The following is a 22,175-nucleotide window of genomic DNA, read 5'->3' on the forward strand; positions in this document are numbered from 1 at the left end:
TTCCTCCTATAACATACCCCTCCTATTGCTTTGTGTATAACCTATTGTTCTTCGTTTCTTATAGGCTGGTCACCCATTTCAGCAGCGCTGTGCTCAGTCCGCCTACTCCAACAGCAAGCAGAAATGGGAGTCCCCCGTGTTTTTCCTTTTCTTGGACTGCGTGTGGCAGACCCTCCGTCAGTTCCCTTGCTCTTTTGAATTCAATGAACACTTCCTCATCGTGCTCTTCGAAAACGCCTACGCCTCGCAGTTTGGCACGTTTCTGGGCAACAACGAAAGTGAAAGGTTGGTGAAGAGAAGTGTTTGGTGCTCCTGGAAATCAGGCCACGCCCCGTTACAGATGTTCTGTTGGTTTGAAAGAGAGAGTGGCTGGTAGCTGTCTCCTAGTTTTGAAAGACCTGTCTGTTTTAAAAAATCCAGGATCTTTCAGTCGTCTTCCCTTAAAATAAATGGAAGTTCTGTCTGTGATACTTATCTGGCCCCTATTACTGTGGTATGTGAGCACCACACAATCTTTAATAGATTTTCCTCACCGCACCCTGTGAGGTAGGCCAGGGCTGTTATCCCCACTTACGGATGGAGAGGCTGAGGCCTGCATGCACAAAAGGAATTGGACACCTGTGTCTGTTTTAGACTCTGCTGCAAAGTACAAAACTCCCCCTGAATCTGTTAGGCCCCCAAACTTACTCAGCACCTAAGTTTTTGCACTAAAAGTTCCCTTGCTGTCTTTGTATCAGCCTCTGGGCATGTACACTACTGCCTCGCTCTAGAAGTCCAAATGCCTGTTTCCTGTCTAAGCCCCAGAGCAATCCCCAAACCAGGGGAAGACAGGCATTCAGCCTAAGTCACATGCGGGGCCTCATCCGGTCGATGTGCTCAGAGGGTGCCTACTGGATTGGCCCCTCAAGTGTGGGGGTGGGGGGAACAGGACTTCCCTCATAACTTTTAGCCCAGTGGGTTGGATACTCCTCTGGGCAGTGGCAGCAAACGCCTGGTTCAAGTCCTCCCTCTCTTTTTGATGGAGAGAAGGGATTTGAATAAGGATATGCTACCTCCCAAGTCAGTGCTCTAAGCATTGGGCTATAGGAAATTCTGATGTGGGGCCCACTCATGTCTCTCCTTTTGAAGCTCTTGCGCTGTGGATAAATAGTCATTCGAGCAGGGGGACTGGATCCTGGGTCTCCCACAGGAGTGCTGTAAGCCCCAGGGTGTAGAGTCATTCTCGTGTTTGTGCATGCTGTCTTGCCCCCTCCTCTCCTTCTCCTCCCACTTCCCCCTCGGACTCTTTGGGAGAGTAGACCAAGCATGAGAACAGCTCTGTAGCCTGGTGGTTACAGCACTCACCCAGGATCCAGTCGCACTGCTCCAGTGAGAAATCACCCAGAGTGCTGGCTTTTGTGGATTGCAGTCTAAGGTGCCTCTCTAGCCCCACTCAGTGTCTAGGAGCCAGGCACCTAACTCGGGCTTTGTGAATCCCAGTGATTTTACAGGTGCCTGAAAGTTAGGTGCTGTGACACTGAGAATCACAGCGCCTGACAACTCCTGTGCATCCAGGCCTAAGTGACTTGACAGACAGTCTGTAATAGAGCGGGTAGCTGAACCCTGCTCTCCCAAGTCCTGGGCTAGTGCCCGAACCACTGGACCATCTCTTCAGTCTGTGAAGTGGAGGATGTAGTCAATAGCTTTAATTTATATAGCCTCTGGCATGCAAACTGTCCCAAGCCCCTTTACTACGCTAAGTCCTGGTACAGAGGTGCATATGATCACCCAGGATAGGGTCATGCCCTGTGTAGGTTTTGATTCACTGTGTCTGTTTGACAGTAAATTGTGAAAGCTCTCGCTTGTTGAATGGCCTCTGTCAGATAGCACGTGCTGTGGTGCGTCCTGCCACAAGAGGGACCCTATACACAGTTCTAGTAGTAACCTCACTTTCATGTACACCGAGAATTGCACTATGAGGCAGAATCTGCAGACCCACCCACCCTCCCCTCCGTTTTGTTAGCAAACAGAGCAAATATGGTTGTCAAACTATTTCATGGGGTCAGTTGTTCATAAGAGAAGATGGCTGATTTCTGCCCCCACTGATAAATGAGCTCTCTTCTCTGCCCTCTTGTTTTGAATGACATGAAATTGTCCCTACAGAATGAAATAACTTGGCGCACTAGTGTGACCTGTCAGTATCATTTCACTGTCTTGGATCTCTCTTCATTAACAATCTGAGTTATCACAGTCCCTCAGCATTCACAGCATGTGGAAGACTTGCAGATATTTTAGTTCCCAGGGATTTACCTGATTAATGCAAATGAGATTGCACAGTTTTGAAGACAAGACAATTCAGTAATAATATTGGTCTGTCCCAGGTGTAAACTGAAGCTGCCACAGAAGACTATGTCCTTGTGGTCTTGGGTGAATCAGCCTTATGAACTGAGCAAATTCAAGAATCCTCTGTTTGAGGCCAACAGTCTCGTCATCTGGCCGTCTGTCGCGCCACAGAGCCTGCAGCTTTGGGAAGGTAAATCAGGCTTCTTTTGTATTATGTTTTTGTGATAACAGAAATTCTCCTAATTGTCCACTCATCCTACCTCTATGCCTACAACTTGACAGCTAAGGGCATGATCCAACTCCCATTGAAATCAATTATTACAAACAACTTCTAACACCCAGCACCCCAGGAGACATGGTGCCGCCTCCTACCACTTCTTAGGCACTACAGGTGCTATGAAACTTCTTACCCAAGGGCAACAGACTGAGCCTTTTTGGACAGTTAGTGCAACCTAAGTTGTTCCTTACTTACATATTTCTAAGGTGAATGCTCCCTCTTCTTTCCTCTTATCCTTCCCACCCACCCAAGCATTCTCAAGGCTACAGAATCATGATTCAGTCCTCTAGCCATACAAACTCCTGAATGTGAATCTATGATCCCATCCAAGATTTACGTTAGCACTAAACTAAAGTGAGGAGTGGAATCAGTCCAAGGTGGAGACTGAATATTGACCTGTCAGACTAGGCTATGTGGAAAGCCAAGTCTAGATCTCTCTAACCACTGACTTTTTTAAAAAAGAGAAATAGTGAACCCGTTGTGGTTATTGTCTATAGTTCAAAGCATTGTTTAGGTAAGTCCTTAAGAATGCTGATATTGGTCCGTAGCCATCTGCATTTGTAAAGCACTGTATGAATCTTCACTAACTAGCAGTTTCCTCCTGGTGACACTAGTCCATTCTGACTTTCCCCCTCTCTTTGGGGCTTTAGGTGTCTTTCTCCGTTGGAATAGGTCCTCCAAGTTTCTGGACGAAGCCTGCGAAGAAATGAACAACATCATAGAGTACAACAAGGAACTTCAGGCAAAAGTCAATGCACTGAGGAGGCAGTTAGCAGAACTGGAAACAGATGATGGGATGCAGGAAAGCTCCTGAGATCTTGCAAGGCTTTGGACACCAGGTCTTTCCTTTCAAATCACCTTTACACTAAAGACTAAACAGAGAATGTGCATGTGTTGCAGAACCCTCTGGTGCAATTGCTCCTCAACCCTTCACTGCTGAAACCCTCACTTTACACTATCTACATCTCTTCCATTTGGGATGGGTCTCTTGTTTTTTGTTTACAGGGGAAGTGCACTATTCAGCATAGTGTTGTCTCTTGACCGTCGCTGTCTTTAATAAATTGTGTACAGTTTCAGCATAAGCTTTGTCTCTTACCTCTGTCAAAGTTTGTACAGACCAGGATGGGTCAGGAGATGGATGTGTTACGTTTAAGTTGGGGACCATTTTTTGACCTCTAAACATTTATTTGTAAGAGTATTCAATATTTTTCGGAGTGGTCGGGGAAGGCATTTTTGTCTAAGGTGCCTTTTTTGAGATTAGTTAAAGCAGTGTTGTGTTCAGTGATGCTTATTTTCGGTTGGTTCTGATGTTGCGTTTCATACATTCTATGTTCCTTTTATCCAGAAAGGCAGTGAGGACCCAAACGTGGTTTAAACTGCCTCCGGTTTCTGGCAGTTACATGAAACCTCCTGTACACTTGACAAATAAGCATGTGGTGTTTGAATTAAGGAACCGGAATTGGCTTGGTGGGGCTAATTGAAACAGAAGCCGGGTGAGAAGTTTGTATGCAGTATAGAACTTGTAAGGATTGTTCTGCCAGGCTCTCTGCCTTGATTTTCAGTTGCATTGTCTCTGTGTGTCATGAACAAATATCTCCGAAGGGATAACAAACTCTTCATATCCCACCTGGAAAACAACCAGGGCAAATTGCTAGCAGAGGCATTCATTTGTTAGTGATTAAACTAGTAACCGGAGCACACTGCCCTTTTGGGGAGTTCTGATTGCACTGGCCTTTTTTAAAGGTTTGAACTGATTCATTGTGATGCTAAGGTGCAAAAATCCCCATGGGTACTTTTAAAAACACCCACTTTGCTCCGGATGGATTTTTGTCTTGCATACTTCTGTGAGGCCTTTTATCTGCTTTGGCAAAAGTTGGAGTTGAATGTGATCCAGCAACGTCTTAGAAATGTGTTATCGATTTAAAATTTGTAGCTGCTAAAAACGGCTTGCAGTGTCCGATTCTCCATGTTAAAAATGTTTGATTTCTGGGGCTACTTTCTGCATTTCGGTGGTTAGTCTGTGCTTTCATCAACATTTTAAAGGGATGGTCAAGGCTGGGCCTTGAGAATTATTTAACTTACGTAGACAGTTCCACTTGATTCCAAGTAGCTTGGTGTCTGTAGAACAATTATTTTCCCCTAAGGGAAGTGGAGGGCTGTCTCGTCAACCCACAAGGATCCTTTCCTCCTCTCCCTGGCTTAGCACCTCTAGAAGGGAGAAGAGCCTGATAACCTGGTATGTGGGCCCAGCTGACTGAATACGTTCTTGTTGGGATGTAGGAGACTAGCTGAGGATGCTCCTAGAATTCCCTCAAGTCATTCCCAAGAGACATTGTTGTATATGGCAATCAGATGGGATGGATCTCAGATCCAGTCCCTGGCAAAGGAGCAGCTGCAGGCTGCTTTATGCGCCATGTCGTAGCCTTTACTACAGGACGTAATATGTATTGCTCGCTGCAGAGCCCAGGAGCATCTGAGCATCAGCCGCAAGGAAGGCGATTTTTTGTCAGATTGGCTGTGGGGATGGCAGTGGCATGCGTTTGCCAGTTTGCTTATAGCACAACTTGACATAAATCTGGCTTTAAGGTGGCTTCCTTAACAGAGCTGTAGCAAGAATAGTTTAATTATTCCCGTTTTTTTTGCTGCATTCATCCCCAAAATTCCCAGGCTGGACTGTTTAAAGCAAGTGCTATCAAATGGGGCAACTAGACACGTCCCTTAATAATTAAGGCTTAAGAACATTTTGAGTGGATAGCGACCAGTCTCGTTAGTCTTAGCTGGAAAACAAGCCCCAAAAGTGAATGTATAACTTCCAATTTTTGTTTTGTGACTTTAAGCCACAATTACCCCGTCACTACTGTTGAGATGTACCGATGGAAAATTTTTCCCAGTAAGGTAGAATGTGTTCCCTTTGGAGCTGGTACTGGAGGCTGTTTGAAATGAAGGCTTAAAATTATTGTTTAAAAAATAAAAGCTTATAAACTTCAAAACTACCAAGTCCATAAATGGTCATTACAAGAAATAAACCAAACACAACTACTGGCCAAGGCAAAGGTGTAGGAGGTTTGAATTTAATAGGACAAGGAGGCTGGGTGCTTTTTTTTAAGTTCCACATTGGCGTAATTTTGTTCCTAGTGAAGACAACAGCCGTAGAATTAGACTAATGTGGCACGTTCTAGGGTGCCCGCTTTGTGTTTAACTCAATATTTTACAGTATTTTTATTCTTAAAGTGGATTGGCTTGTATTTAAAAAAAACACTTGCTTAATAGACATATTTGAATGGTGAAGACTAAACTACTTTAAGAATGTAATCTGCCGAAAATCCTGGTTTCTAAATATGTTCTTAATCAAGGATTTAAAATATTTTCTATATTACTTGACAGTGAGTGACCTTTAAATATCACTGTGCTGCCTTGTATTATAAAAATCCTTTTTCTAAAACATTCTGCCCTGGGCTGATCTAAATTTAGTCCCAAAATGATCTCATTTTATTGCAAACACTAGTTTGGCAGCTTTTTACCTAACAGGGTAATGAAAGATAAGAATACATACAATTTGTTTAAAGGTGCTTGTTTAATTAAAATGGTTTACCAGGGAGATGTATGTTCAGGTTCTCATGTTAAACATTTTGGGGATGTTTTTGAGGGGGTGGGGTGGGAGGGCACCTTGGATCCTAAAACTTAAGACATGCAGGGCCCAGGTTTTTCCTGTGGTGACTAGTGATCTCCGGTGCCTGTTGGTGACATGTAAAAGGGTTTTCAGAAGTTCTGAGCACAGCCCTCAAAAGTCCAGACCCTTTCACGTGTATCAAATATAGACCTCCCCCCTTCCCCCCCAATCACTAGCTACTCTTTAAAACCCTGTCTGAGTTCACTGTACCTGCCCAGTTACATTACTTTTAACAAATATTTTCAGAATTTTGTTACTATGGATACCATGAGTCCGAAATATGTAATTACCAGCCATATTGGAATGGCTCAGAAGAGATTATTTGGCTCCATATTAGACTATCCATAAAACACATTTTTAAAGGTTTTGTAACTTCCAAATGTAGCAATGATATATAAGACAGCAGCAGAGAGACTTTTTGGCCTCAATGCATGGTGGTTCCAGTCTCTCTTGCAAACGGCATGCATCTTTTGGGTAGCCAGCCGTGACAGCTAACAAAAAGCAGAGAAATCTCACGTGAGGCTGGTGTTTCATCCTAACCTTGTGCTACTGAACTGCATTCACCCCAAATGACATGTGTTTCCCTCGATTTAGCATTAGTTTGGATCACAACCATAATACTGTTGATAGCACTGATTGCTTTTATTATTCCCATTGTTTCAGCCTTTATATTTCAATTTTGTTCACAGCAGGAAAAAAAAAAAATCAAGGGAGGTGGATAATTATTTTTCTTCCAAATGGACACTTTCCCCATTCCCTTTAAATTGAGGAATTGGGCGGGATCGTGCTCGGCACCTTGCAGGATGGCTGGATCAGGGTCCAGAGTTCTCCATACCTTGCAAGATCAAACCCCAACAGCATATATGTGTTCTGAGAAGTGGTGTAATATCCCCTATATAAAATTCCCCTCTAGTAGTCTTCACCTCTCTATCACCTTCCAGGTTTTAGGGTGGGGTGACCACAGATAATCCAGGCTGGGGTCCTCAGATTCTTCTCCCACTTGTATCTTTATTCTGGGGCCATGAGGTTTACTCCCATATTAAATGTTTACAATCAGCAATGGAGCACTCTTCTTTTGGAAGGGTGGCAGAAGCTGGGCCCAGTTACATTTACCTGTGTTGCCCCATGAGAGACCTGAAGTGTTGTTTGGTGCAGGTAGTCACTTGCCTTCAGGTTGGACCTGAGCTGTAAGCATTGTGTGGTAAGAACCAAGCCTGGGTCTTCAGCCTGGCAGTGTCTTGTGCTGTTGCCAAGACACCTGCTTCAATTCTCTTTTGTACATACCTATATGTGTATATAGAGTTATAAATGTAATTAACACACTGGACCGAGTGCTCCTAAACCTCAAGGAAGTATAGAAACTTAATGGGGACACATGTTGCCGTTTACCAAAAATAGAATGAACTTGCACAGCGTAGTGAACAACACAAAGGGAATATGTACTTTCGATAGACAGATATTTTGATTGTATTATTGATCTAACGTTTGAATGTGGCAATCTGTTAAAGTGCACTATTGTCCATGTTGCATACAATATAATTTGCACTGCATAGCATATCAACATCTGTAATGTATGCTTCTGTTAAAGCCTTGGAAAGTGCTATCATGTACAGGTTCCTGTACAGTGGAAAATGTCTATATATTAGAAATTCTACCTTTTTTGTAACTGTGATATTGAATAGCACTGTTTGTTACGTACTATACATGATGTATCCATTAACTAGTATGAGCTAAATTGTAAGTGCGTTCTGTCCGAAAACCTGGAATCTCTAATCAGAGTTGGCTGCTGCATCAAACTTAATTTAAAATGAACCGTGTAACAGGAATTGTGTGCTATTATGTTAGATGTCTGCTGTTTGTGAACAGAATCCCAGCCACCACTACGCAGAATATATCACAAAAGGCTAATGAATCTGAGGAAAATACATTGGCTGAAATTCTGTTCAGCTCTTTGGAAAAACGAAGATACAAAATGGCTGTAAATTTTTGCTTAGACTTGTTGAGAATGTAGTGTAAATTGTCTGAATTAAAACCTTCAAGACTTGAAAAGAAATCCTTGAATTACAAAGCTTGGGTCTTTTCTTGTCAGCGTTGTCTTCATAAAGCGTGTGCGTGTGTGTGTGTGTGTGACAACATGGTCTCTAACATTCCAGTCTGAGCGAATGTTGTTAAACGGTTTGGTGCAGTGTGGGGTGGGGGTTCAGATAAGGTAGCTCCATATTGCAGGGCTGCACAAACAATAGAGTTAAGTTGTTTGAGGCATGTAACTGGTTGCTGGCCTTTGGGCATGTCCTTGCATTCCAGTGCCCTCTTCCAAGGCTTGACCTTCTAGTAAAGGATGCTGGGAGTTGTAGTCTCCACAGATGGATAAAGGGTCAGCTGATTATCACATCTGCGGCTGGAGACTACATAAAGGAAAGCTCCTAGCTCAATCAGGGAAAGGTGAGGGTTGAGGTAAGAGACCTTGAGGGAAATTCCTCCCAGAGATGTGGCAGGAGTCCTGTGGGATAACCAGGAAAGGTGTCCCTCTCCCTTCCTAGCTGGTGGAAAGTGGGAGGACAGGCCTTTGTTACCCTGAATTTTGGGGTGAGGTAGGGGTTGTGTCAACAATAAAACCAGCCCTCAAGGAAAGGGACGTGTACTGAATGGTGGTTGGGAGATTTATTCTACCTCCCCTGGCTGACGAGTTTGTCTGCTGGCTTATTGGGCAGTTAGTGTCTCTCTCCATGTGGCAACGTTGATTAAACCTGTTGGTGTTTTGGGGGCAAGGGGAATTTAATGTGGTGTTGCAAAGATTTGTAAAATGGATTCTGTCGGCTATCCAAAAATATATATTGATAGGGACGTTAGGTTTGATCCTCTGTCCTTTCACCTTGTGCTGTCATTTATACCAGAAAAAAATGGGTGTAGAATGCTGCTTGTAGAGGGGTTCGGTTGGGGGTCACCCCTCTCTGTGGCGGCTGGGAGCCAGGCCGCCTCACTACTTAGGTCCAGTGAGTCGGGGAATTAGCCTGGTGGGGCAGGAAACAGTCAAGGGCTCAGGCCCTCAGGCAGGAGCTGAGCAAATAGTTCAGGAACAGGCCCAGGCCCTGGGTCAGGGCGGGGCAGCAAACAAGCAGTCTGGAGCTCAGACCCTCAGGCAGGGGCTGAGCAAATAGTTCAGGACAAGCCCAGACCCTGGGTCAGGGCGGGGCAGCAAACAAACAGGAGCTCAGGCCCTCAGCAGGGACTGAGCAAATAGTTCAGGAACAAAAACCCAGGCTCCTGGTTCTGAGCGTCTGGGGCGAGGGGGAGACTGCCACCCATGAGTGGGGTGGCAGGGGGGATGTGGGCCCTCCCACTCCACCGCGTCCCAGCCCGGGACCCTAACAGCGGCAGGCAGCCTGCTGCTGTGTCAGTGGGGATCCTGGCCGCAACACACTGACATCGGCTCTGGGTGTGCCGCAGCCAGACTAGGGTCGGCTGCCCGCGGGCTACTTCCTACCTCTCCCTCTAGCAGTACCTGCGTCTGGTTGGTGTCCTCCACGGAATCAAGCACCATGGGCTCCTCAGGGTACTCGGCGAGCGGTAGGCTTGGCAGCTCCTCTGGGTCGCTTCTCCCAGGTAGGCTTAACAGCTTCTCCGGGGTCTGGTCGGCTCCAGGCCTTGACTGGTCTGGCCAGTCCTCGGGTCGGTCACAGGCTGCAGGAGTCTCCCCAGCAGGAGCTAGGCCCCCAGCGTCTGGCTTCTCCGGCGGCCAGGCAGCTTCTGAGCCCTGGGGTGGGGCTTTTATACTTCCTGTCCTGCGCTTTGACCTTTGGGGGGCGGGCGCAGGCTCCAGTGGCTCCGCCCACTTTGGCATCCGGAGGGGCTCGTCCCTCTCTGGGGCGGCTGGGAGCCAGGCCGCCTCACTACACTGCTATTCAGAGGTGGTAGCATTTTATACCCACTTTCCACTGGTGTAAATGACTGGTCTAGGTCAATGGAGAATCAGGTCTATTGTCTAATTAACATAGTCATATAAATCCCCCTGAATGGCCTGATTGGTTCATGCTTGTCCTTCTGAGCAAATCTGCAAAATGCAATGATTTAGCTTTTCTAATTAAATGAGCCAAGTGTTCTACTTCGATTAACATTCCTAGAAGAAAATTGGGACTGATTTAACTTTTAAATCATTGAGCTAGGGGTGGGCGGGGATCCTGTTTCTCAGTTTGCCTAGCAATGTCCTGTTTAAAAGCAAAGTCTGGTTTAGATACTTCTGGTTTCTCCAGTGGACATACAGCTGGTTTTCATTACCTGTTGTGAGGTTGCACCCAGAAGTCCTATCAGGATTGGGATTCTATTCAGCTTTATACAAACAAATCTGAAAACACAATCCTTGCTCAAAGAGCATGCAGTTTTCATTTTAAGATGCCAGTTCACTTGTTGAAGCCACAAATAGAAGGAAGAAAGATGAGTAACCACAGTAAAAGCACATGGTAACTCAGGTTAGCTTCATGCACAACTTGATGGTTCTCAATCATTTTAGTTTTTTTGCTTTCTAAATATCAGCTACCCCTGATGGTCCCTCAACCCAAAAGGCATTAGTTGGCTCCCTTTTCAAAGTATCAAGCACAAGTGGGTTTTGAGGGAAACTGATGCAGAGAGGGTAGTGGCTACCTTATGCATTGTTCAGTTAAAATGTATATAGTCCAATTTAGTGCCATTGTAGAGCTCTCTGCTTTGTCTTGTCAAGTTCCCCCACAGTCTCATCAGTTTCCCAAAGGAATGAAGCAAAACAGTGAGAGAGAACAAAATGCTGAACATCACCAGGAAAGAATCCGACTGAATAAGTCATAACAAAGGGCTGCATTCGGTTGCCAGACATTCCCCGCTGCTACCTAAACGTCAAGGCGGATCGGAGGTATTTGTTTTCAGAGCCAGAGATGTTGATCCTTTGGTCTGTTAAAACGATGTTGTACGTTGCTTATAACTGTATCTGATGATGATGGCTTCATGGAACAGTAGCCTTGGTAATGATCAGCACCTAAAGAGTCTAGATGGTGTTCGGTTACTTCTGAGGAAGTCATCCCAGCCATGCTTTGTTTTTTTCAAAATTTGAAGGAGTTCTGGGGTTGTCAGGAAATACCGGGGAAAAACATTTGGATGCTGTGTGATGCCCACCAACTCCCGCAGCCTGGCATTGCCCTGTTTTCATGTTCCAGGGCTTCGTCTGAACCAAGTGCACAGAAGGGACCACATTTTTCCTTTTCAAAATTCCTCCCACATATCAGGGTCAGACTTTTCTACACCTCTTATTTCAGCGAGGTACCAGGAAATCCTCGCAGATTAGTTGGTTAAACCAAAAAAAAGTCACGAAGTTTAGTGCTGCGAGGTGCAAATTCCAATGAGCAGTCCTGACGGATCGAATAAAGTGCAAAGACTCAACCATCTTCATGTATCACCTCACCATCCCAACGTTGGCTTTCTCGTCAATTCAGTCATCGATTTGCTTGCTCCGTTCTGTGATATTCCCTCTCTATCATGCGCATAGGTCGTTGAGAGCAGAATGTACACTAGATGTGTGGAACTTGCAAGTCTTGTACTTTTTGAGAAATGACTTCAAACGTCAGTCATAAGGTTTGCAGGAGTAAAATCAGTATTTGCTTCTGTTGCTTTCACCTTTTGGTGCAACACATGATATACATTCTTGGTGTAGCACGCGATATGTTACACAATGTCATATGTGTGGGTGTCTTTTGGATCAATGCACTCACTTAACTTTACTTTCCATGCAGTGTTTTTGCTAAGAGTGACTGCTTCATACAGTTTCTCACCTGTCTCGCATGTTGAAACTGCTTTTTGAATGGCTTCAGGCTTCCAGCTTCCAGCAGAAGAAACAAGTGTTCTTGAAACGTATGCCATGGGAGCGAGCATAAGGTGATTCTCACTCACAGTTGGCACTTGTCCCGACATCTTCAACTTTTCCTGATGCTTGATGTACTTCCTGGCGAACCTGGCCAAATTCACTTCTCATAGCATGTAAGATGCCTCCTTGCATTGTGTTTAACTAGGTCCTATGCGGTGGCATTCTCTAGGAATTCAGCAACTAGTTGGCACTCTGTCTCTCCATTGATGCCTCAGAATGATCAAGCCGAAAGTAAAAAACATGGATTTTGCAATACGTTACTTTGGGATTGTAATTAAAGATGTTTTATAATGTATGTTATGCAACTACGTGCATATCATTTGCAGATGGCTTCCAGTCATTTCTGGCTACATGCTGACCTCTTAACTCATGCCTCATTACTTTTGGCATAATAAAGCTGATAATCAGTATCCCTAAACCCCCCTCCCCTTTTTTTTTCTGTTGATAGAAAATCCGCTTGAAGACTCCTTGCATTTATAGGAATCTGTAGTACACCTCTACCCCGATATAACGCGACCCGCTATAACATGAATTCAGATATAACGCGGTAAAGCAGTGCTCCGGGGGGGGCGGGGCTGCGCACTCCGGCGGATCAAAGCAAGTTCAATATAACACGGTTTCGCCTATAACGCGGTAAGATTTTTTGGCTCCCGAGGACAGTGTTATATCGGGGTAGAGGTGTATTAAAAAAAATTAATCCGGTAACATGTTCTGAGCATTAACTGATAACACAGTACTGTCCGTTGAGAGCCACAACTGAACTTTGTGAGGGCTGCAGGTTTGACACGCTTGTGGCAAAGTATAATTTCTAGGCTTCTCATGTTTGGTACATTTGTGTTTGTGGGGGAAAGGGCTTTTGAATGATACCCCACTCGACCCATTTCCACTGATGTATGACCAAATTTCCACCAATTGGAGGACCTGGAATGAAGAGCACGAGGGGCAGTGTGTGTCCCATGCCCCCACCACAGAGCAGGACATCACTGAAATTATGAGACTGTAGATTTTTACTAATCAAATGACACCTCCCTTCCCTTTTTAACATTAACTTTCCCACAGAATCACACGTGCTCCCAGACTAATAAGGAAGTAGTGCATGTTGCAAGAAACCATTCAAAAGGAAGTGGGCAAGTACCACCTCTGTAGTTATAGGACAAAGGAGAGGTGGTGGGTTACAGATTGTTGTGCATTTAAGCTCCCAGGCCTTTTAGTCTTATAGCAGCGTATTGGTGCCAGCTTATACAATAACCTTTCTGAACTCGAGGTAGTACAGTTTGTATTTTCTCATCTCGCTTTGCATCTCTCTCCAAACATCTGCCATTTTTTCTCCCTTGCCCTATCTAGTTTGGAATAAGTCATTGTATTTACTAAGCGTTGATTCTCTGCTCACAGCAGTGTAAATCAGAAGTCATTCCATTGCAATCAGTAGAGTTACATCAGTGTAAAAGTTAAGAGGGGAGACATTCGCAATGCCTAGTTTCATGGCTCCCTAGCAGACGCTATTTTCCCCAAAACTGTTAAAGACGCAGGAGCCCTTGGCTGAACAACATGCTTTATTAAGTTAGTGTTTCTCAAAGCTGAGATATGATCCCTGCTTCAAAAAGCTGGTGTCGTAAGTCAGGCAAATGATACTGGGACAGATCCTCACATACACACGGTCAAGAAATCAAAAGCTTCTCCAAAGTAATAGGCTCGAAGGAGGGTTTTAAAAGACAGGGATGGTGTGTTTTCATCGCTTACTGATTGTATTATAGAATTGGGGCCCATTGTGCTAGGCTCTGTACATACACATAGTAAGACACCCCCTTGAAAGGAATAGCTCCAAAATGGAAGGGTATAACGGCTAATCCTATTATAGGGGGAAATATTCTATTGTAATATTTATTTATTTACAAGTGGTTAATTCAGATGTGCAGTAACTACTGAGTGCGCATGATGTGCTGGAACAAGGGTTCCGCTCGGGGGCAGAAAAAGAATTTCTGATGTGCTGGTAGGGTGGGGAACACTTCACAGGTCCTCCCCCAGGCACATTTTCTAACTTTTTAACTAATTTACCTTGAAGAGCTTAAACTCTAAGGGTCTGATTCTACAATCCCTTATTCATCCAAGTGGTCCCACTGAATTTAACAAAGACTTGCTTGAGTGAGTCAGTGTTTGCAGGATTGGATCCCAAGCTGGAAATGAGGTTATCATTTTCAACAACTGCATTTTTAAGGGGTGTTGGTAAGTCTAAACTCATGTGTATTTGTGAATGTTCTGTGATTGGAGGCCCTGAACTTGCAGTGAGCTCTCAGATGGGAAGGATGGCCTTGTCATTAAGGTATGGGGCTAGGACTAAGAGATCTGTATTCAATTCCTGGTTCTGCCACCAACTTCCTGGATGACCTTGGGCATCGATTTCCCCATCATTAGAATGGTCAATTCTTCATCAAGCTGTGGGCCACAGATCAGTTACAGTTGGTACTTCAGCCTGATGGCAGCTTGAGGGCAGAACCAGACCTGGCAGGCAGTCTCCAGAGTGGACCAGCTCTGTGGACTGCATTATTCTAAGAAAAGAAATTCTCAGGTAAGCACAGATACTTTCCTATTCTCCCGCCCTTTGTGTGTCTCTTGCCTAGTTAGAATGTGAACTCTTTGAGGCAGGGACTCTCTCGTACTTTTTGTTTGTACAGTGCCTAGCGCAATGGGACTCTCCATATGGGTGCCACCTCTAGGCACTCCTGTAATATAAATAATAATAGAGCTGTCAGCTTACTTGGAGCTGCCTAATAGATAAAGTGTGCTAAACAAATGGATCCCTGCCCTGAAGATCTTGCAATCTAAAGGCACAAGTGGGTGCAATGTGATACAAAGAAAGGTCTGGGGTTTATTGCAGCTGGAGTTGTTCCTAGCACAGAGGTGTGTCCCAAGGAGGCCTTTTGAAAGGCAAGGAAGATCCTGTGGTATTCAGCAATCTAAAGAAGGCATTAATTAGGGAGCGGGCAGAGGAGACCTAGGGAGAGAACATGAAAGAAGCGTGGGTGAAAAGCAGGGAGTGGAAAGGGAGGCAGAAGGAGATTGAGTCAAAGGTGTAAGGAGGGGCTGAGTTATGCAAAGCTTTGAAGATGAGGGGAACCTTTACTTGTTAGAGGGTAGAGGAGGGGAAGCGGCAACCATGTTGAAATGCAACAGCAAGGTGCTACTTCAGGTTCTAACCGCACTTCAAGTCAGGTATTCTGGCCGCAAAACCATCTGAAACCCATATCAAACGCTACTTGCCTCTCCCTTATACAGGCAGAAAACGTACTTTCATTCGAACCACCGCACACACAAACAAGCGGCTTGGAGCCAACAGAACCTGTACGTCACTGTTTGTTCCCATGGCGATATACACACCCTAAAACAGGCGTTGATGGGGTCTGTTATACATAAGGCTACAATTTAGTCATGAGTATTTTTAGTAAAAGTCATGGACAGGTCATGGGCAATAAAGAAAAATGTGCAGCCCGTAACCTGTCCATGACTTAAACTAAAAATACTTGTGATTAAATCATGGGGGGGAGGGGCGCTGGGGGCCGTGTGGGGGCCACTGTTGGGGGTTGACCGGGGCCAGCAGCACCAGCTGCCGGGGGCCACGGACCGCTGCTGGTGCCAGTGGACTCCGGCTGGCCGGCCAGGGACTGCTGCCCAGGGCCCGCTGCCTGGGGCCAGTTCACTGCAGCTGCTCCTGCCGGCCACCCGGGGATCACTGCCCAGTGCCAGTGGACCGCGGCTGCTCCGGCAGCCCACCCAGAGATCGTGACCGGGGCTGCCGGAGTAGCCGCTGGTGTGGCTGTACCCAAAGCAACTCCAGCAGCAGCTGGTGTGGCTGTCCTGAGGGCCACCTGAGCAGCTGGCCCCGGAGCCAGATGCTTGCGTGGCCCTGGCGTCCGCCACACTGGCCCCTGTAGAAGTCACAGAGGTTGCGGAAAGTCACAGAATCTGTGACTTTCCTGACCTCCGTGACCGACACAGAGCCCTAGTTCTACACCATCCTGGAAAGCTTGGGTCCACCCTTCCCTTCATAAATACACAGACTCCAAGGCCAGAAGATACACGAGAACATAAGAATGGCCATACTGGGTCAGACCAATGGTGCATCTAGCCCAGTATCCTGTCTTCCAGTAGTGGCCAATGCCAGGTGCTGCAGAGGGAATGAACAGAACAGGGTAATTATCAAGGGATCCATCCCCTGTTGTCCTGTCCCAGTTTCTGGCAATCAGAGGCTTAAGGCCATGTCTACACTCCCGGCTACATTGGTGCTGCTGCGACTGATGCAGCGGTGTCAATTTAGCGGGTCTGGTGAAGACATGCTAAGTCGAAGGAAGAGCGCTGTCCCCTCGATATCATTATCCACCTCCCTGAGAGGCGGAAAATCAGTTGGCAGGAGAGAGTCTCCCACCAGCGCAGTGCGGTGTAGGCACCGCTGTAAGTCGACTTCACTTACGTAACTGAACTAGCGTAACTTGGATCAACTTACAGAATTAGTGTAGAGACACCCAGTGTGTGGGACTGCATCCCTGACTTGACTAATAATTAGGGCTAGTGTTTTCCAGCAATGAAATCAGAGTCATTTTGGATTTTCAAAGCTGTGTACAGTATTTTGGGATACGCATGATACTAATACAAACATATTGTATTCTATTGCAACATTGAGGACTGGACCCAGCTGTGTGCAGGGGAAGTGAGGGGGGCAGAGGTGCTGTGGACGCTGCTGAGAGCAGGCACGAGCGCTGTCCACTCCGCAGCGTGGCAAGGGAGCCTGGCGCCCCACTGCCAAGTGCCCTGTCCACCCCGGGGAAGCTCTGTGGTGGCTTTGCCGAGCCCATTCCTGTAGGAGGAGGGGATAAGCTGGCAGCAAGTCTCAACTCCCAGCCTCTGCCCTGCGCCCTGGGGATGAGTCAGGTGTCTCTGGGAAGAAATCTGGGTGGCAAGACCTATCCTCCATGAACTTATCTAATTCCTTTTTTGAACCCCATTATACTTTTGGCATCCCCTAGCAACAAGTTCCACAGGTTAACTGGGTGTTGTGTGAAGAAGTACTTCCTTCTGTCTGTTTTAAACCAGCTGCCTATTATTTTCATTGGGTGGTCCCTGATTCTGTGTTTTGTGAAGGGGAAATAACATTTTCCTATTCATTTTCTCCACACCATAATTTGTATAGACTTCTACCATATCCCCCCATTTTGTTGTCTCTTTTCTAAACTGAACAGTCCCTGTCTTTTCAACTCCCCTCACCTGGAAGCTGTTCCATACCTCTGTTCATTTTTATTACCCTTCTCTATACTTTTTCCAATTCTGGAAGTCCAGGTACACCAGTGATCCCCAACCTTTTTCGTCTGGCGGGCGCCAGATGACGAGCCACCGCGGACCGTGGCCGGCAGACGAGCATCCGTCAAAATGCCGCCGACAAGCAGCGTCATCCAGAGTTGTCGCTGCCGAAATGCCGCCGAAAATCGACGCCTCTGGATGACGCTGCTTATCGGCGGCATTTCGGCGGATGCTCGTCCGCCGGCCAGTACACGGGCGCACATAGATGCCCTGGCGGGTGCCATGGCACCCACGGGCACCGCGTTGGGGACCACTGAGGTACACTATATCAACTGGATCATCCTTGTCCACATGCTTATAGACCCCTTCAAAGAATTCTAATAGATTGGTGAGGCATGATTTCCCTTTACTTAAGCCCCTTTACTCTTCCCCATAGATCATGTTTATCTATATGTCTGATATCTCTATTCTTTACTGTAGTTTCAAGCAATTTGCTTGATACTGAATTTATGCTTAACAGCCTGTAATTGCCAGGACCATTGTGGCAACCTCCTGCATGACCGTTGGTAAACTGTTCCAATTGTTAATTACTCTTAAAAATGTTACGCCTTATTTCCAGTCTGAATTTGTCTAGCCTCCAATTCCAGCCATTCAATCATGTTATACTTTTCTCTGCTAGACTGAAGAACCTATTATTAAATATTTTCCCCCATGTAGGTACCTATGGATTGTAATTGTCAGCCCTTTATCTTCTCTTTGTTAAGCTAAATAGATGGAGCTTTTTGAGTCTAGCACTAGAAGGTAGGTTTTCTAATCCTTTCAACGTTTTTGTGGCTTTTCTCTGAACCCTCTCCAGTTTCTCAACATCCTTCTTGAATTGTGGGCACGAGAACTGGACGCAGTATTCCAGCACCACTCATACCAAGTGCAGCAGCGGTCGCATAAGAGTGGCAGTCCAGAGCAGCAATGAAACGGTGGCAATCTGTGCCGAGGATTCTACACCCTGCCTTCTTTCTCTGGTTTTCCTTCATTTTCTTTCAGCTGGCTGCAGAATCTCACACCTCATCCTCCGTGGGGGGAGAGTTATTTTCTCCCTCTCAAAAAGAGTGAAGAAGAAACTGCACTATGTGTGGCAACTTGAAGACATGTGTGGTAATATTGCCGTTGGAGCCCCAGCTTTTCATTTCCTGACTCTTTGTAATTCACCCGCTGCAGCCTCGCTGTTACAGCTGCTCTTATTTCCCTACGATAGTTTTTTTTTTTTAATGAAAATCCAGAGCAGATTTTTGCTTGCAGAGCTTATAAATTCTTTGACTCAATTATGCACTTGGGGCCAGATTTCTAAAACTGCAACTCCCACTGTGACACCTAAAGGCCAGATTTTCTGAAAGATCAGCACCTAGGGTGCTGAGGTCTTGAAAGTCTGGCCACTTATTTAGGTGTCTAAACAGGAGCTTGAGCTCTTTTGAAAATACTGGCCTTAAAATCCAATAGATCTGCATCTGCTCCCATTAACTGAAGGCATTTTGCTCAAATTTCCTGGGAATCAGAATCTTTAGGACTAGTCGGCCAGTGAAGCCCAAAGGGGTTCTCTGGAGCTTACTGGCTAGGTAGGATCCCCAGAACTGTGTGTGTCTCTAGTCCCAGCCCTGGCAGCTTTCTGGGATTACAATATTTATAGGTTTTGCAGACTTGGATAGGGCCATCAGGCAGGGGAATAGTCATAGCCAGGGAGAGTCCAGAACTGGCTAGTACTCAAATTTCACATAAAATGTTGAAAGACACCTTAATGCGTTTATAATCTGAGAATTTATTTTCTAAAACCTATTTGACAAATGTGTTCAATATGTGCAACAGAAAATACTATAACATTACCTGGTATCATCTCCCTTATGTGCTTTGTACAGTATCTATAGTAGACTGTATGCCTGAGCAAGCCCTAAATGAACAGGGACTATCCTACCTGAGAGACTATCTTTTACCCCAAACTTGAGTTAAAATCAAACAATGAGTGACCCATCTTAATACTTGAATTTGCATCTGGTATTTCAAGGCTGGTATTTGGTATTGGACAGATGCAAATTTGTTCATCTCTAGGCTAGATGGAGGTGATCTACTAGTGCTATCCACGAACACCAAATTTGATAGATTTCACAGCTGTTTCTTCCACTCACGGTGACTTCCATCAGATGCATTTACCATCCCCATAGGTGCTGGAACTAGGGGTGCTGGGGGGCTGCCGTGCCCCCTGTCTTGAAGTAGTTTCCATTATATACAGGGTTTATAGGTTGGTTCAATAGCTCTCAGCACCCCCACTATAATTCTTCCAGCACCCCAGCCAGCCCACTGTCTTCTACATTCTGTAATCTGAAGGAAACAGAGAATTTTCTTCCTGCAAGTTTGTTTTGGAACTAGTTTTTTTGTCTATGGTTACTAATAATACTAATGCTGCTATAATGTGGGTGGGCTCATTGCCTTTTAGATTCACCCATTTTTATCCAAACTTTCCATGTACCTTTCCTCTCTGAGTGCTGTGGAAGCATCATTTGGGGAATCCAGGGAAATCATCCCGATTGGGTCGACAGTTACTGGCACTGTATCATTTGCTCCATCTAATCGGAGCTTCTGCACGCCAGTCTTGAGACCTGAGTGACTGAGCCAAAGGTTGCTGACTGGTGCTTTTGCAGTTCAGAAGCATCACTTACAGGTAAACTCTCATTTATAATGAAATCGCTCACGCTCGGAAGGCTGTTAAACCTGCATGACGAAAGTAATCCTGGAAACCGGATCTGCTGCTGCCCTTGTGCTCGGATTGTCATTTATACTTGTGCAAAGTGAGGCTATAATAGCCTTGAACACATTTCTAAACTGCAATTTTATTTTTCTGTTTAAGCTTTGTCAAGGTTCCTTCCCCACTCTGAACTTTAGGGTACAGATGTGGGGGCCTGCATGAAAACTTCTAAGCTTAACTACCAGCTTAGATCTGGTTTTGCTGCCACCACTCCCAAGTGTTAACTCCCTTCCTTGGGTAGCCTTGAGAGACTCCTCCACCAATTCCCTGGTGAACACCGATCCAAAACCCCTTGGATCTTAAAACAAGTTAAAATCAATCCGGTTCTTAAAAAGAAGGCTTTTAATTAAAGAAAGAAAGGTAAAAATCATCTCTGTAAAATCAGGATGGAAAATAACTTTACAGGGCAATCAAATTCAAAGAGCCCAGAGGAACCCCCACTAGCCTTAAGTTCAAAGTTACAGCAAACAGAGGTAAACACTCTAGCAAAAGGTACATTTACAAGTTGAGAAAACAAAGATAAACCTAACACGTCTTGCCTGGCTGTACTTACAAGTTTGAAATATGAGAGACTTGTTCAGAAGATTTGGAGAGCATGGATTGATGCCTGGTCCCTCTTAGTCCCAAGAGCGAACAACAACCAAAACAAAGAGCACAACAAAAGCCTTCCCCCCACCAAGATTTGAAAGTATCTTGTCCCCTTATTGGTCCTTTGGGTCAGGTGTCAGCCAGGTTACCCGAGCTTCTTAACCCTTTACAGGTAAAAGGATTTTGGAGTCTCTGGCCAGGAGGGATTTTATACTATTGTACACAGGAGGGCTGTTACCCTTCCCTTTCTAGTTAGATGTTTTTCACAGGTGAGTGGCCTGGGCTCTGAGAATTGCTGTATCCTATCAACATTTTGTTTTACTGCATTTTTACTCCCTTATTTTCCTTCTGAGTCTCAGCTATCTGAGACTTCAGTAACTTGATGGTTACACTTCATTTTTTCTTTTTCTGACAGGCAGTAGTTGTTTTTTAAACTACTAGAGCTTTTCCCCTCTTGTTTTCTTACAATCTGTTACTTGAGCGTCTCAACACCCCTTGCAATGCTCTTTCTTATTTTTCTACCCACATTACATCCCCACTAGTACATTCGGAAGCAGTCAAGCCATCCAGAAATCCCGATTTCCTTTTTAGTGATTTTAAATAAATCCTCCGGAGTTAAATGATATTATGTCTCTGCCTGCAGCAGCCATTTGCAATTGATTATTTACAGATCGTTTCTTTTGGAAAAGGGTCATTTTCCTTCAGAATAACTGCAAAGGCTCCTGGGGACAAAAATAGTGGTGGCAGTAGTTACCACCTGACACCCTTGTATAATTGGTAGGGCTGTCAATTAATTGCAGTTAATGCATGCGACTAACGCAAAACAAATTGACTAGATTAAAAAATGGTTGTGATTAATTGCAGTTTTAATCACACTGTTAAATTAAAATTGGTATTCTATTATTGTTATAAATATTTTTGGATGTTTTTCTACATTTTCAAATATATTGATTTCAGTTACAATACAGAATACAAAGTGTACAGTGCTCACTTTATATGATGATTTTTTATTACAAATATTTTCACTGTAAAAAAGATAAAAGAAAATAGTATTTTTCAGTTTTTTAATTTAGCTCATACAAGTCCACTCAGTCCTACTTCTTGTTCAGCCAATCGCTAAGACAAACAAGTTTGTTTGCAATTACGGGAGATAATGCAGCCTGCTTCTTATTTACAATGTCCCCTGAAAGTGAGAACAGACATTCACATGGCACTGTTGTAACTGGCATTGCAAGGTATTTACGTGGCAGATATGCTAAACATTCATATGCCCCTTCATGCTTCGACCTGTAGGCTCTAAAGTTGCACGTTGTTTTGTTTTTGAATGCAGTTCTATATAGATATAGATACA

General features: G+C 44.9%; 1 protein-coding gene across 1 annotated transcript in view; it reads left to right on the plus strand.

The window, feature by feature from the left end:
* The window catches only part of MTMR9 (myotubularin related protein 9), a 30,176-nt gene extending 24,663 nt beyond the window's left edge, over window positions 1-5,513 (plus strand). The window contains exons 8-10 of the mRNA XM_024194586.3: window positions 65-285; window positions 2,361-2,512; window positions 3,250-5,513. Coding sequence (XP_024050354.2) covers window positions 65-285; window positions 2,361-2,512; window positions 3,250-3,413 — 537 coding nt within the window. The 3' untranslated portion in view covers window positions 3,414-5,513. The remainder of the gene's footprint in view (window positions 1-64; window positions 286-2,360; window positions 2,513-3,249) is intronic.
* The last annotated feature ends 16,662 nt before the right edge of the window (window positions 5,514-22,175 follow it).

This window comes from Terrapene carolina, unplaced genomic scaffold (assembly GCF_002925995.2).
Source record: "Terrapene carolina triunguis isolate 2854851 unplaced genomic scaffold, T_m_triunguis-2.0 Scaffold228, whole genome shotgun sequence".
Taxonomy (NCBI): domain Eukaryota; kingdom Metazoa; phylum Chordata; order Testudines; family Emydidae; genus Terrapene; species Terrapene triunguis.